The sequence below is a fragment of the Camarhynchus parvulus genome, chromosome 27 (assembly GCF_901933205.1).
Source record: "Camarhynchus parvulus chromosome 27, STF_HiC, whole genome shotgun sequence".
Taxonomy (NCBI): domain Eukaryota; kingdom Metazoa; phylum Chordata; class Aves; order Passeriformes; family Thraupidae; genus Camarhynchus; species Camarhynchus parvulus.
The window spans coordinates 2,445,350-2,461,673 of record NC_044597.1 but is presented as its reverse complement, the minus strand read 5'-3'; the positions used below and the strand labels follow the sequence as shown (position 1 = coordinate 2,461,673).

Below are 16,324 nucleotides of genomic sequence, written 5' to 3'. Positions count from 1 at the left end.
AAGCTATATTTAGCTTGTGGCTTAAAACTTCTTGTCCATAAGAAGGAGGGTGGCCTAATAGGTGCCAGGAATGAACCCAAATCTCAGCCATTCAGATTCCTTAGCTACAAAAACATTTTTTCGCACCCTGTAGCTGCTTGCCTGCTCACAGCCTTTCCTGCAGCAAAGCAGGCATGCTCTGTGCTGCTTCCCTCCCCCCAAAATTTGATTTTTGTAGTTTTAATGAAGCACAGGAAAAAACAAAAAGAGTTATCAGGGAGAGAGTGTTTATTATATGTAATTAAATATATTGAATTTGATTATATTAGAAATAAATAGTAATTATTTATAATAATTAGTAATAAATGGTAATTATTTATAATAATAAATGTATTATATTATAATTAAATATATTAAATATGATTATATTAGAAATAAATATATTCCAAATATATTTAGAATATAGAAATAAATATTGAGATAGTATCTTAAGCAAGATGGAGGTTTTAGGGAGGAGACTGGTTGTTCTTCTTTACCTTCTTCTTCCTTCTTCTCCATGGGTTTGGGTGGTATCTTGTAACTGGACAGAAAAGCCCACATTGCAGGCTTTGAGTGATCAGTTGTTGGGTTAAAAGGGAAAATAATCTAGGTGCTATTTCTTAATTGGAAATAAATATGAAGCAAGATGGAGGTTTTAGGGTGGAGACTGGTTGTTCTTATTTACCTTCTCCATGGGTTTGGGTGGCATTTTGTAATTGGACAGAGAAGTCCACATTGCAGGCTTTGAGGGATCAGTTATTGGGTTAAAAGGGAAAATAATCTAGGTGCTATTTCTTAATTGGATAGTTTAGTCTTAAAAGGCCTTGTAATAAGAGAGAGTTGGCCATTTTGTGCCTTGCTAATGAAGGGCTGCAGAACTCATGGTTGTGAGGTTGTTTCATTGATAAGAAACAACAAACACCTGAATCTGAGCCTGAATTATCATCTGAAGTGCCTTCAATCCAGACCCAGAGAAACCAACAACCCCCAGCAGAAAAGGCCTCAGCTGTGTCTGCCCTGCTCAGCAGTAACACAAACATCTCTGTAAGATCATCACGGAGCTCAGCACAACCCCAAAATGGGAAGAAAGTTAACCCCACTGAGCCCAAAGCAGTGCTCTGCTTTGAGGAGGAATCAGAGCCATCAGGAGTTAATTGGCATCTCCTGCTCAGCCTGAATCCATTGCTGCTGCTTTCTGAACGCCAGCACCTCTCCTGAAACACTGGCATTGCAACTGAACTCCTGAAGCACTGGCATTGAACCCTGCAATGCAGGCACAGCTAAAGCAGCTCCTGAAATTGCCTCACTTCCAGCTCCAGGTGCTCCCCCTGCCCACACCTGGGCCTGAGGGTTCTGCTCAGCATCCCAGCCCAAAGCTGTGCAGGTGCAATTCCAGCTTCTCTGTGCACAAACTTCACACACTGCCCAGGAATTCTGGTTTTGACATGATCAGAATTCTGTTTTGACATGAACTTTGCTTCTCAAACACTTGTTTGTTTGTTTGTTTGTTATTTTTCCATGCTGCAGCCTTTCCTAATCAACTTCCAGCTGCCTCAGAATTCTGCAATGTCACGGAATGAATACAACAGTTTGAATGCTGTGGTGACATCTTCTGCAAGAAGCCAAAATAAATGGATTCTTGTTATTCTCCACCAGAGACTGCTAAGTCATTCTGGGGGCTTTTGAGTGGTAAGAATTCACTGGATGCACACACCAGCACAGTTCAGGAGTCAGGGATGGCTCTCCTGGGAAGAAGAACAAGCCTACAGCTCCATCTGGTGAGTCAGCCAGCCAGCAGCATCAGCCTGCAGAAACTACAATTAAAACACACAACCAACACTTTGTTATTTCCAGGATTTATTTGCAGAATAGATTAATAAATAACTAAAACTAATTCTCACCAGCAAATCCTTAAAAGACACCTCTCAGGCTTGTTCTGTTTCTAGTTTTACTCTTTGGCGACGCCCAGAAAGTAATTTTAGGAGAAATTTCTGTGCTAAACTAAGACAGATTCCACTAGATTGTGCTAAAAACATCATAGCAAACTAGGAGAACTAATATAAAAAATAAAATTAGGTAAAAAGTTCTGCTTCTGGCATCAGAGACAGAGTGTTGCTGTTTGCAACAAACAGCTCTTTCCAAATGTACTTCCCTAAATCAGCATTCTTGTAAGGAAGATCTCACAGCAAAGGGCAGGTGCTCAGCAATTTCAGAGGAATAAAAAGCTCTATTTTTTCCAATACATCCTCAATTTCATATTACAAGGAGAGAAAGCTCTCATTCCCATGTTTTATGTAATCTTTCCTTCTACAATCAGGAAGAGAAATTTAGTATACAATATATCACTGTGGATTAGAGACATACAAGACCTTCCTGGCCAGCTAAAATGGGCAGAGGAATTTGCAACATGACTGTACTTGGAGAGCAAGACTCAGAGGAAAGCTATGATCCATTAATGGAGCAGTGGTCTGACATTTTAACTATTTTTAGCCTGCTCTAAAAGCAGAAATGGTTTCGTTGCTGAGTTGCCTATCAGTGATTTTAAATATGAGACACTGTCTCACTTTTAAAAACAATTTATAACATTGTCTTACTTATGCCTCTCCACCCTCATATTACAAAACACTTGCTAAATCAGTTTTGTTATACTGAGACAAATGGGCCAGAGTTTCCATAAGAGTGACCAGTGTCCCACGAAGTAAAAATTTTCTTGACTATAAGAACACATTCTCCTGTTTTGGTTTTCAATATTTCTTGGTACTAACAACGACAGAAACATCACCATAAAGTAAACAGACTCAATTTTAATAAACCATTCTGGTTTATTAAAGGTCAACAAAGGTATAATGCCTAATGGTTTCTTAGCTCTTTAATGGACTGAAATTTTGACTTCCAAGTAACAGGTGAAAGATAAAGTGCATGCAATGTGAATTTCCCTTTTTCTTCCTTATAGTGCAAATAGGTGTTAAGAATACATGGTGTGAGACAAGAAAAAAATAAAAATCTATGTTTAAAGTATTTTTAAAGGGTAATTAATAGATTAAACTGAAGTATGAGAAGTCAGCATTGTAGAAAAGGTAAGGCCAGTATCCCTATTTCTAAAGCCACTACTCCTATTTCACACAACATGAAATTAGTAACTAGGAATTTTGAAGAAGCAATTAATCTACTCCTGATTAAATGGATCAATGGGAGGAAGCAAATAGGTGTGTAATTAGGTAGTGGAATTGATTACTACTTATTATTTCTGAACCATCCTGGTTCAAAGCCAGCACTGAATACTGACTGACTGGAGATGTGACAGGGAACACCACGCAGAGTGTCCCTCCACTGTCACCTGAAGGACACGACAGAGAAAAGGCTCCTTGCTGTGGCAGCTCCATCCTGTGGAAGGAAAACCAGGAAGACTGGAGCTCAAGCAGAATAATCTGCTCTGGAGTTGAACTTCAAGAACTTTACCTTGCTGTACAGAGCCTCCCCTGCCTCTCCCAGACCTCCAACCACACAACCCCAAAACCAGCAGTAAAAAAACAATGCATGCATGGCCTTTGTGATTTCTGATTGTAAAACGATGCATGCATGGCCTTTGTGATTTCTGATTGTAAAACAATGCATGCATGGCCTTTGTGATTTCTGAATGTAAAACAATGCATGCATGGCCTTTGTGATTTCTGATTGTAAAACGATGCATGCATGGCCTTTGTGATTTCTGATTATTGAACTGAGTAGACAAAACTTCATCTGGGATCACATGTGTTACCATTAAAGTGTTTCTGTTTAAAACAGTTTTAAGATTTTTCATTCTAGAACTACATTAAAGCACAGGTGAGAATGCAACAGTCACCCTGGTTTCTGATGGTTTAACCAACAATTCCAGTTTGCAGTGGGAAATCATTGGCATGAATACAGTGCTGTGAATCACAGGTACACATTTACACACTAAGTCAGGCACAGTGCAAACAAAGCTCCCTCTTCCAATACTCATTTCATCTGTAGTAAACAGAATCAAGTAATCATTTATTTGAATACAATGTAAATATTTCCTATACAGTGTGGTACATTACAATGCTCATTTTTTATTTCATGATACCATGCAAGCAATCTAAGAAGTCAAGAGTGTTCTTGTGCAAACTGCTTTGTAAGCACACCTGTGCTGGAAGGAATCTGCACGTGAGGTCATTCTATTCTGTTATTGAACAGTGATAGTGAAGAAGAGATAAAGACACTGTAATTCCATACAAGCTTTGAAAGGCATTATATTAGGATACTTAAATTATACATCCACCACAAACACTTCTAAATAGTAATATTATTTCTTCCTTGTTCAAGTTCTTCCCTCAGCATTTGCTCTAGACATTTTTTTCTACTATGATTTTGAAATAAAAATAAAAGAGCATTTAATAACAGACTATTTCATGTCCATTGTAACAGAAAAGATAAAAAACTATTCTTGGAAACACAGTGTGCATCAAGCATGGGTTCTGAATGGCTTTACTCTCACACTGTGTATTGCATAAATCCACACAAAACACTGCATGCACTTTCTTTTCCAAGTGAATGCATCTGTGCATTTGTACATATGCTTCCCATTCCTTGAAGCTCCTACATTCAAACTTTAGGCACCTGTGTGCATGAAAAAGAAGCTTTAGAAATTACAGTGCTCCTATTAAGAGTGAGTGAAGGGATGTGTTGGGGCTTTTGGGAGCTGGTGCTCTGGTTGATAGTATAGGGATAAAATGTTTCTAAAATCATGGGATATTCAGGGGAGTTGGAAAGAAAGGTTGGGCCTGGGAAAATGTTAGGCTTTACTGGATCATGCAAAACTGCACCTGTATAATCATTTAATGACTATGATAAAAGATATAATTGTTATATGATAAATTATATAATTGTAAAATGTGATGATTATTTGGTAATTGGATAGAATTATTGTTTAATCCTAACAAGAATAATGAGAAACAATGTTGGAGGGTTTGATGAAAATGACTGAAATCCATGCTTGGATGAAATCAATGTATTGGATGTTTGGATTGGGAGTGGCACTGGGGACAGTGGGACAGTCCCAGTCCAGTGTCCCCAGAGGGCTCGTCCTGGGCACCAGACCCATGCAGGACACTGGGGACCCAACCACCAGCTCCAGTTTGCACTGGGAACGGGGAAATGGGGACACTGGGAGTGGCACTGGGACAGTCCCAGTCCAGTGACCCTAAGGGCTCGTCAAATTACAAGAATCCAAGCTTGGATGAAATCAATGTATACAACAGAACAATATAAGTCTAATAATTAATATGTAGTTATATAATAAGGGTGTAAAAACATGTTCATCCTGAAGCCATGGTGGAGTCAGATTTGGGTCTGTGCCCCTGACACCCAGAGCTCTTCAATAAAAGCACCTGCATATAATCATTCTGTGATGATGTGTTCCTGAACTGGTGAGACAACTAAAGACAAAGCTTAAACAAATCACATTCAATGTCAATGCAAACCACATATGCTATGGAGTCTGCAGGGGCTCTGAAATGTGTATGAAGACAGCTGAGTTGTCCCTCTACAAACATCCCTTGATGGCAACAGCTCCAAACAGTGACACAATTTTGTCCCATCTCGAAAACATCACAGAGTTCCAGACGGATATTTTCACTAGACAAGCAGCAATTCCAGCCCGGCGGTTGAAATTCGCGTCTCTAAAGCGCCTAACCCATCCTCTAAAGCTCTGAGAAACTGAAAACAAAACCACTGCGGTGCTGTGCTCTAGGGTTTGACCTTGCCCTCCTTCAGCAGGCGCTCGTTGAGCTGGCAGAGCTGCCTGAGGAAGCCGTCGTTGGGGCCGATCTCGCGCTGCTGGCGCACGGCGCAGAGAGCGCTGCGCACGTCCATGCCCCGCCGCAGCATCAGGTAGGCGATGACCAGCGTGGGCGAGCGGCTGTAGCCCTCCCGGCAGTGCACCAGCACCTGGCCTGCAGGGAGACAGTCACAGCTCAGGGTTAGGCTGCAAAGCAACAGGAAATGTAACAGGTGATGGGTGTTGGGAAGGATGAAAGTTTGACAGGTGTCAGTCAGTGTTCAGACTGCAATGCAAGATGTTTTCTATTACCATCTCTATGGCAGATTATCTTTGTCAAGCGGGCAGTTTGCCTTATCTCTCTCTTTGAGAGACCACAATCACTCCTCCCTCGGGAGGGGACATCTGCTGATAACAGCCATTGAATGTCAGTGCATGGCTGATAAGAACTGTAACATCCCATTGGGAGATGCGAGCCCAGAGGGAGGAGCCAAGCATTGCTACCCGGATATAATCCAGAGGTTTTGAGACACCAGCACGGCTTCTCCACTGGATTCCCCAGAGCAACAGCAGCTGCCTCTTCCTCCACTGGATCTTCAGAGCAAGAATACATCCTTCTCTACAGGATCCCTGCTCCAGCAGAACCACCCCTGACACTGCAGGAGGGCTGAGCCACATTTCCAATGGGACTGCTGCCAGCACCCTGACCCACAGGGTGTCAGGTTGGGTTCTGACTCTGTCAGGGTTGTTCTAGTGGACTGCATTGTTTATTTTATCCTTTTATTACTTTCCTTCCCTATTAAAGATTTGTTATTTCCTGCTTCCATATTTTTTGCCTGAGAGCCCCTTAATTTAAAATTTATAGCAATTCAGAGGGGTGGGGAGAGTTCACATTCTCCATTTCAGGTGAGGCTCCTGCCTTCCTTAGCAGACTCCTGTCTTTCCAAACCAAGACAGTCGGTAGAGCACAGGACTCTTAATCCCAGGGATGTGGGTTTGAGCCCCACTTTGGGCGCCAAAAGTGTCTGTAAGAGCCAAAATGACAGATGTGGGACTCCAGGTGGCTCTCCAAAATGCAGTTTATTCCATCCAAGAGGTTACAGCAGGCCAGGGTCATACACTTCAATGTCAAACAAAACTAACAATTTGCAGTGGCCAGTTAATCTTAAACCTGACTCCAGCATCACCCAGCTCCAAGGTTCCTCTTTGTTCACCACATTAAAAAAACAGTGGTAGGTGTGGTAAACAACTGCTCAGACCGAAAGAACCAGCAAATGGAACTGCTGCAAATCCAGATTGACTCTGAATTTACTGACTCTGAGACTTTTGAGATTAAACTGAGCAGGTACAGTCATGGCACAGCAAACCCTTCTCTCCTCTTGCAGCCTGTTTCAGTGAGTCACAGTGCTAACTGCAAGAGCTGCATTTAATTTTTAGAATTTTTCATACTCCACCAAACTGGATGAAGAATTTATTTCCATCTGTCAAAACCCACATCACAGCTCCAGAACCCCTTTGCCCATTTCAGAGAAAGAACTTCTAGAATTGTGGGAGTTCTCATTCCTCCTATTCAATGCCCAGTCACGAAGCAAGAAGGAAATTAAGCATGTGTAGAAATAACTGGAATGTTGAAATAGCTAGACAACACAAACACCATCTGTCCCACTGCACTGTGTCCTAGGATTTCTGCTCTGAGGAAACACACTACAGAGAAATGTGGCAATAAACAACATTGCAAATATAACCTTCAGCTGTCCTGCAATCCTAGGAAATAGAGGCAATCAACACATAAAATAATGTAATGACTTAATATAATAAAAACTGTAAGGTGACAGTCTGTATTCTTACTGTACATTTGGGAAAAAACCCCACGTAACAGGTTATGTGACTACTCTTCAGTACTTGTATTACTTATATCAATTCTGCCTTTAAATTGTAATTTCTAAGGTCCTTCAACCACTTTTAGGTTCTTAACTGATGTTTTAAAGAATATTTTATTAGAAAAGAAGAGTAAAAATAAAAACATCTAAGGAAAAGTAAAAACATTTCTTCCCGGAAAGAACCTATAATAAGATGCAGCAGCTGTTCCTCATTTCAAAGTCACCCCTACAGAATTCCCTTTGCCAGGTACTGGAGACCTGCATGTATAAACACAAGACTAAGCTGTGCCTTCTCGTGCCTGATTCAGGGCCTTTATCTGAATTTTTCACTTGGTTGTTCTATGGATAAGAGCAAAGAAGCATTTTAAACAGCAAATGACTAAGAAACATATTCAGTGCACAGAAAACATGGTAGAAAGGTATTTCAGTTTTGCCTTACCATCCTTCTGGGAAAGGGCTTTGTCAATAAAATCAGCTGCCTCCTCAAAGTAGCGACTGAGGTTAAATTCCTGTGTATCATTAGCTTTAATGCCATGGTATCTGATGCCTGAGCCTTCATAGAACTCTGCATTAGTGTTCACATGCATGAATGATTTCCCCTCTGCTGCATTCAGAACATGGCTTATCCCCAGATGCTGCAGCCTCGTTATGTTCTTGGCTATGAACCTGCATGACAAAAAGTGTCAAGAAAATTATTACAATTTGGTGAATTATCTCAGTATTTAGGTATTGAGAACCAAACCCTTGGATTCTTCTGTTAATAGATGCCAAATATGCCCAAAAAGTGAATTAGCTACTGGTTATAAATTCACAAAAGTATTCAGAGCCATGGTCACTACTTGTGCATGAGAGAATGCTGATTTCTTGGCTGACACTGAGGAATGCACACATGAAAGTGAATCTGCATCTGTTAGATCCTACTGTGGCATAAAATTCTAACTTTCTGAACATAAAATTCTGACCAAAGTAGGAAAATACTGGAGATGATAACACATTAACTTCTAAGGTTAACAGTTACCCACATAAAATAATTTAAAAACCAGTTAAACAACTCTTCTGTAACACAAGTGACCATGCACCAACCTCTGCTTGTGCCCTGGGATGCAGTCTACAGTAAGAGGAGCTAACCACAAAGGAATATCAGGAGAGCATTGAATCCTTTTTGCCATAATCCCACTACTTTTCATTCTGAGTCTCATTATTTCTTTATGTCAGTTGCAATATTTGCCTCACTTTCCTGGGAAATAAAAAACCCCACATGTTTTATCACTCTCTGTGGTCTCCTAGTAAAATCTAAGCCCCACTGGTCAACATCAGCACAATGTGAGAGAAAACTTGAGCTGAAGGATAACTCAGTTCCTGCACACTGTGTGAAAAGAGAGATTGGTTTTAAAAGCAGCTTTCAGTATGTATTTAACTGGATATAGAAACAAATATTTTTTAAAAACTCCCCACAGCTCAACTCATAAATTGCAAATACAAGAAGTCTTAATATTAAGCTGAGCTCCAGATAAGCATTTGTGCAGTATCATTCTGGACAAGTTTCTGTGAGATGGCAATGCATCCTGGGCTTTTGGCTGGACACTTAGGTAATCTAAAAAAATAAACACCCAAATTAGTCAGTTTACATCTATATGAATCTCTCAGTCCATTCACTCACAATTTTGATGTAATTCAAGGCCATGAACATCTTGAGAATTTCTTTCTTCCTGATGATTGCACACCCCTTAAATTCTAGTGAAAGCAGATGAAGATTTATGCATGACTGAAGCTTCTACATTTTCTGCTGTCTGTGCCAAGCAACTATGGCAATGAACCAAATATTTGTAAGACTTCATTACCCAAACAAATGCTGACAGATTTTCCATCTGGCAGGACATCATCTGTGCCAGGGGAGAAGTTTCAGTGTCTGGAGAATTCTGCTTTCAACACAAAAATCCTACAGAGCAAGGCCAAACCAAAAAGCGTTAATTCAGTGGTGAGTTCCTATGTTTAGTAGGGTGAGAATATGGTTTAATTAACATTATATAGATCAGCATATATGTGACTGTTCAGCATCAATAGGAACTCCCATCCAGAAATCATGGTTGAATGTGGCAACAGACTGTTATTTTTAAATTATTTACTGCACAAATCAGCTTGCAAGCTATGACTTCCTTTTTTACCCAGGAAAAAACTACTACTAGTATTTTGTAACTACTACAAGTATGAAGGAGATGGTGGCTGTCAGACATCAGGCTGGCTACTGAATGGTTTCAGTCCCATGTCTAGATGTGCATGTCCTGGCAGTAACAAATATAATTTGATTTGCCTTAGGAGTAAGTTAGTGACAATCATGATGATGACCTTGACTTGTACTTCTTTAAGAGGTAAAAACCTAAAATAAGAACGGGGATCCAGTGTTTTTAAAAAACAACAACAACAAAAAAAAATCCCAAATTTCACAGGGAAGAAGTGCACAGAGATGGACCAAAAAGGGGAAGGAGAATCAGCAGTGTGAAAAATGTGTATTTTATGATTGGCTTTTCGCAAATATTCAAATGAATATTATACGTGTTGTGTTAGAAAGTGATGCTGTATTATTTCTCTTAAGTAGTGTGTTAAATATAGTTTTAGGTTATAACAAAATGTTAAGATAGAAACTATGCTATGTAGGATACTTTTTTTCTAAAGAAAGGACTCGCACTGAGATACCAGTCACAGGACACCTAAATTTTCACAGAAAAAGAATTTATTGCTCCATTATCAGGAGAAACGAACTTCTTCCCACCTCGCTCGGGCAGGATGATGCCGTTAAGATTCAGAGGAAGAAGTTGACACTGACCAGACAGAATCCTGTGTTTGAATGGAATTTATCCATCATGGATGAGGTGTATGAATATGCAACAGGCTGTTGCTTTTAAGGGTTCAGCCTCTGTTAATGTGGGTCCTTTTTCTGGCTTATTTTGCCCAGAAAGAGGTACCTGGACTGTCCGGGCAACACTTTGTTTCTATTGTTTCATATTGTCCTAATCCAAATTGCCCAAATTATTATTACTCTAATTATATTACTATTTTTATAACCATTTTATTACTATTAAACTTAAAAAATTTTAAAAACAAGTGATTGGCGTTTTTCACAAGAAGGATAGGACAGGATAACTGAAACCATGATGTGGCATAAAAAATAAACCCCGCTGATATCCAGCAGATCCCGTCCTGCAGCCTGACTGCCCCGGCTCGAAGCACCGGGAGCTGCTCGGTGACCGCCCTGCGCCTCACGGCCCGGCCCGGCCCCTCTGCCCGCCGGGCACCGCACCCGGCCCGGCCCGAGTTCTCCACCCTCCGGACACCGCACCCGGCCCAGCCCGGCCCCTCCACACACCGCACCCGGCCTGCTCCGGTCCTTCTGCCCGCCGGGCACCGCACCCGGCCCGGCCCGGTCCAGCCCTGCCCCTCTGCCCGCCGAGCACCGCACCCGGCCCGGCCCGGCCCGGCTCCTCCACACACCGCATCCGGCCCGGCCCGGCCCCTCCACACACCGCACCCGGCCTGGTCCGGTCCTTCTGCCCGCCGGGCACTTCACCCGGCCCGGCCCGGCTCCTCTGCCCGCTGGGCACCGCACCCGGCCCGGCCCGGCTCCTCTGCCCGCCCCGGCCCCTCCACACACCGCACCCGACCCAGCCCGGCCCCTCCGTCCGCCGGGCATCGCACCCGGCCCGCCCGGCCCGGCCCGGCCCGGCCCGGCCCGGCCCCTCCGCACACCCCACCCAGCCCAGCCCAGCCCAGCCCGGCCCCTCCGCCCCCGGTGCCCGCTCGGGCCGGGCCTGCCCCGCGCCCCCCGCTCCGGCGCACTCACGCGTTCCCCACGTGGATGCGCGGCACCACCTCGTTGCTGTGCGCGCTGGGCAGGCTGTAGCAGCCGCTCCCGTTAGATAGGAGCTCGTTCAGCTCCTCCACCGAGATCTGGAAATCGCCCATGGCCGAGCCCTTGGCGCTGCGGCTCCAGCCCGGCCCGCTGCAGCCCCGCCCGGCCCCCGGCCGCCGCCTCCGAGGCGGGGCCGCGGCAGCTGCCGGGGCCGCACCGCCGGGAGCAGCGGGCGGCTGCTCGGGGAGCGCAGCAGCGGCGGCGGCGGCGGCGGCTGGCCCGGAGCGCTGCGGGATGGAGCCCGCAGGCCTCACCCTGAAGCTGCTGCTGGTCGGGGACAGCGGCGTGGGCAAGTCCAGGTGCTGGAGCGGCCCGCGGGGCAGCCCCGAGCACAGCCCCGGGCTGAGGCCGCGCTCTCTGTCCCCACAGCCTCCTGCGGAGGTTCACGGACGGCGCCTTCGAGCCGCGCCTCACACCCACCGTCGGTGAGCCCGGGGTCCGCCCGCCCGGGCTCCTTCCTTGCTGGGCTCCTTCTTGCTAGGTTTCTTCTTGCTGGGCTCGTTCCTGCTTGGCTTCTTTCTTGCTGCTGGGCTCTTTCTTGCCGGGCTCCTTCTTTTTGGGGCCCGGAGCCAGGATCGTGCGGATGCGGGGGCTGCCAGGGTGGGCATTTGGCAATTCTTCTGATGAGCCTCCCTTTCTAACTCTCAGGTATTGATTTTAAAGTGAAGAAAATGCTGGTGGAGGGCCGTGCAGTACAGCTGGCCATATGGGTAGGTTTTGTTCCGGACAGATTGGGGTGTGTTGGGTTTTGAGAGGTGTACAAGCTTCAATAGTTCTTTTTGTGGTTTCCTCGTTTCCTTCCTGCTCCTCCTCTCTCTTTGCTGAAGTCTTCCTCATGTTGAGATTTCATGAGTGTCGTGATGGTACTGCAGGAGCTGCAGACAAACAAAACCACTTCTCAAGTCTTCTTTAGTCAAGGTTTGGGACTTCCTTCCATTTAATGTTTTCCTTACTGCTCAGGATTTAAAATTTTAAATTTGCTTGTCTTGTTTAGTTTAAAATAGTTTTGTTTTTTTTTGTTCTAAATGTATTTGATGTTGTGTGTTCGGGGTTTTTTCCCCTCCCTCTGTAGGATACAGCGGGACAGGAGCGTTTCAGAACAGTGACTCCCAGTTACTACAGAGGAGCTCAAGGGGTTGTTTTAGGTATGAAATAAATGGAAGAAAAGCATGATTACAGAAATTGCAGGCTTTATTTCTCCTAAATGTGCATGTCCTTGCAAAAGGAGGTTATCCAAGAGAATCAGAGGAATAATTATGGCTCAAACACGGGGTGTGCAAAACCACAGGCAGGAAATATTGCTGCTTCAATTTATTGCTTAAATTAAAAAGACAGAGATGTCACGCTGCAGGCTGTTGAGTGGATGAATTATTAGCTTTGTAGCTATCACATGGGTGGTTTTCTGGTAATAAGGTTAATCAGGGGTTGTGTTGTGTTCTTTTCCCCATGATGTTGTTACTTCTTTTTTCCCCCAGAAACTATTGATGTGATTGTTGTGATTATGGTAAGACTTGAGGTTTGCACACAAAGTCCTTTCTGTGTGACAACAGCAATTAGAAAACAAAGGGGTTCTTCCTTTCAGGATTTGTGAAGGCTAACCTTAAGTTTGCTGTACAAAATATTCTTTCTATGATTTTTAAACCTTGGTGATTTATGTAAATGCAGTTATTAAGTTACCAGTACCCAAAAGTAGCTTTGAACTCAGTCCATGTTTTAGCAGCAGCCTGTGCATGTACTTATACATAAAATTAGCTGACAAAATACCTATTTTAAAATATTCTGTGTGGCCCAATTCAGCACTACCAACAGGTAGAATATTTCTGTTGGTAAATCTGATTTTCCCCTGCAGTGGTGCTTGTGTTCTGTAATCCTGAGGGAGCACAGCCCAGTATGTTCCAGCTGTGGGAGGAGTGCGTGGTTGATGCCTCTTTCTGTAGTTCCCTAGCACCTTTTGTTTTTTCCAGGCAGTAGTTAGGAAGTGTGGATGGATGGAGTTCTGTCACAATGAAGGAAATGTTGTCCAAGGCTCTACAGCTGTTAAGCTCCTTTTCCTCTGTTCTCAGTGTATGATGTTACAAGAAAAGCCACTTTCACAGGACTAGGAAGGTGGCTGAATGAGCTGGAGATGTACACCACCTCCAGCAGCACTGTGAAGATGTTGGTTGGCAATAAAACTGATAAGGTCAGTTTGGGAATGCATCCTTTTCCATTCTTCCCTGGGTTATTTATTCCTCACAGGGTGTAAATGTGAGGTGAGTGCTGTAAGTAACACAGCTGTTGTGTCAGGAGGTAATTCACTCTGCAACTCAGCTGGGAAGGCTCCATTTCTGGATTATTTATTCCTCACAGGGTGTAAAATGTGAGGTGAGTGCTGTAAGTAACACAGCCAGCCTGGCAGTGAGCTACAGAGTGGGAAAATCCAGTTGATTAATACATATCACAGACATTTTTTCCTTTCAACAAAACCTCATTTTTGAGGTTTTGTTCTCATTTCAGTGCTGCTTTGCTGGGTACTTTTTGAAAGTGGCAAGTGTAGCTTATTTCAGTTGTGTTCTTCATCTGTCTCTGCAGCCTGACCGTGAAGTGGAGAGAAAAGAAGGGCTCCAGCTTGCCAGGAAACACTCACTGCTTTTTATAGGTATGAACCTCTGGGACAAAAACTTAAACATTCAGATGTTTATTTGGGTTTTGCCAAGCATGAATGTACAATTGTATTTCAGGTTGATGGGTTGTTAAACCTTTTTTTAAAATACCTAATTAATATGGGTTCCTTTTGCTGGAATTCATGTGCAGGGATGTAGGTTTCAGCTTCTGTATTGACTTCAACCAGAAGAACTTTTCTCTGAAACAGATTTACTGCGTATACTGTACAGGCATGAATTTTATATTCTCTTGAAACTAGCAGGATTTTTTAATTCAGAGCCCAGAAGACTGAAATTTTCCTCCTTACTGATGTCTGCAAGGACCTTGGCTGATCTTTCATTTCCAAGTTTCTGTTGCAGCTACGTAAAAGACAATATTCTTAGAGCAACAATAAAATGTACAATGTGAAGATACAAAGGTGGGAGTTTCTAAAGAGAAAGTTAATTGAAAAGATTTCTAGGAGAAATTGAATCACATAGGGGACATGCAATTCCCTCTGTATTCTTTGTTTTTCAGCTTTGTTATGGACTAATTATCTTCTAGATTTGCTGTCACAACCTGAGAACAATTTCTTTTTCTCCATTGTGGAGAAAATGGGCAACTGTGGGATTCTTTTTGGTGGAAAAATGTGATACTTCAGACTGGGATGTATTTCTGTTTATCCTATTCAACTTAAGTGTACCTTTAAGAGAAAGGCGAGGAGATTCACTCATTAAAACACTCCCATCTTCTCTCTGGTCCCAAAATACATTTTCCTGAGTGCAATATACTCCCTGCAAATAAGATAAAATATTTTTTCCCCCTTCCTCCAGAGACGAGTGCCAAGACACAGGATGGAGTGCACCATGCCTTTGAGGAGCTGGTCATAAAGATCCTGCAGACTCCAGATCTTTGGGATAAGGGCACAGGGAAAAAGGGAATCCAGCTCATGGAATCATCAGCACAGCAGCATAAAGGGTTATGTGGGGCCTACTGTGCACTTATTTAAATGTACAGCTGGCTGTTCTGCCTGACTGGAGGAAAAAAAAAAGGGGCAGGGATGGGATTCCAAGCACCAATCTGTGCCCTCAGTTGTGCAGATCCAAACCACAAACTCATTAACAAAATACATTTTTTTCATTAACAAAATACAGTTTCTCCTTCCCTTTTGCACAACTGCTGCCTGCAGGTAGTTTTTTGGTAGCTCTCAGATTTTTCACTATTAAATCATAGTGCTGCTTAGAGAATTGTGCTTTTGCTGTATGACATTCAGCATGGACTTTTGCTGAAATTCCTGCCTCAGCATAAATTAATTGGTATTCAATTCTGGAATATTATTGAGAAGTTTCTCTTCCCTTGGATGGCATGGGAAGCTTTGAGGCACCCAAGTTACCTTCATGTAGTTACTCAGCAGGAGTTTCATCAGTGGACAGAGTTTCCTGATTTTGGATGGTTTTAAAAAGTAAAAATTGCTACATTGTCCCCAGACAGTAAGCTGAGTTCCTGGTTAATTTTAAGGCTGTGATGAAGAGGATGTGTATTTTAACATTATCAGGAAAAGTGCAGGACAATGTGGTGATTGCTGTTCTCCTTGCACTGAGGATCAGGGATGAGATGCACTCATCATTTTGGGCTGTGGTTTTGCAGTCACTGAGTCTCTGCAAACCCTTGTCCTCTTCCAGAAACCACAGATAAAATTGAATTTTTTATCAGAATTGATAAAAATGTTACCAGAAATTGATAAAACTCAATTTCACAGAAAATGTGCTGCCTATGGGAGACTTTGCACTTGGGTGAGTCTGTTACCAACCCCAATATGAAGTTACCATTTTGTCTTTTACACTTTTAATGGCAATATTGTATTTTTGCTAACTTACATTAAAATAACTGAAAATTTCAGATGTAACTTGTGCCTTGCTTGTGTTAATACATATTCCTACTCTTAGATTATGTCAGATCATAAAGCAAACATACAGCTTTATTTACTGCTACTCATGCAAAATATTTTAAGATGTTATGATAGCAACCTTACTTTAAATAAATTCTGACCCTTAGCTTTTTAACTTAAATCTGAATCTTCTAAATATGTTCATGTCTTGCAGACTCTAAAAATCT

General features: G+C 42.9%; 2 protein-coding genes across 2 annotated transcripts; one reads left to right on the top strand and one right to left on the bottom strand.

Annotated features, from left to right (window-relative positions):
* Window positions 1–4,020: 4,020 nt before the first annotated feature.
* Window positions 4,021–11,690, bottom strand: DUSP3 (dual specificity phosphatase 3). The gene is made up of 3 exons (XM_030966311.1): window positions 11,519–11,690; window positions 8,120–8,346; window positions 4,021–5,975 (listed from the first exon to the last, which is right to left on the bottom strand). The coding sequence occupies exons 1-3, from the start codon at window positions 11,638–11,640 to the stop codon at window positions 5,770–5,772; spliced, it is 555 nt and encodes a 184-aa protein (XP_030822171.1). The 5' UTR covers window positions 11,641–11,690; the 3' UTR covers window positions 4,021–5,769.
* A 120-nt stretch (window positions 11,691–11,810) lies between these two features.
* LOC115913971 (ras-related protein Rab-18-B-like) lies at window positions 11,811–16,254 on the top strand. The gene is made up of 7 exons (XM_030966303.1): window positions 11,811–11,886; window positions 11,957–12,012; window positions 12,236–12,297; window positions 12,660–12,732; window positions 13,651–13,769; window positions 14,159–14,225; window positions 15,043–16,254. The coding sequence occupies exons 1-7, from the start codon at window positions 11,822–11,824 to the stop codon at window positions 15,216–15,218; spliced, it is 618 nt and encodes a 205-aa protein (XP_030822163.1). The 5' UTR covers window positions 11,811–11,821; the 3' UTR covers window positions 15,219–16,254.
* The last annotated feature ends 70 nt before the right edge of the window (window positions 16,255–16,324 follow it).

Coding starts and splice junctions, on each gene's coding strand:
- DUSP3 (XM_030966311.1), bottom strand. CDS start 11,640: ATGGGCGATTTCCAGATCTCGGTGGAGGAGCTGAACGAGCTCCTATCT. Junction 8,347..11,518: donor CGCATCCACGTGGGGAACGC/GTGAGTGCGCCG, acceptor TTTGTCATGCAG/GTTCATAGCCAAGAACATAA. Junction 5,976..8,119: donor AGCCCTTTCCCAGAAGGATG/GTAAGGCAAAAC, acceptor GTCTCCCTGCAG/GCCAGGTGCTGGTGCACTGC.
- LOC115913971 (XM_030966303.1), top strand. CDS start 11,822: ATGGAGCCCGCAGGCCTCACCCTGAAGCTGCTGCTGGTCGGGGACAGC. Junction 11,887..11,956: donor AGCGGCGTGGGCAAGTCCAG/GTGCTGGAGCGG, acceptor CTGTCCCCACAG/CCTCCTGCGGAGGTTCACGG. Junction 12,013..12,235: donor GCGCCTCACACCCACCGTCG/GTGAGCCCGGGG, acceptor TCTAACTCTCAG/GTATTGATTTTAAAGTGAAG.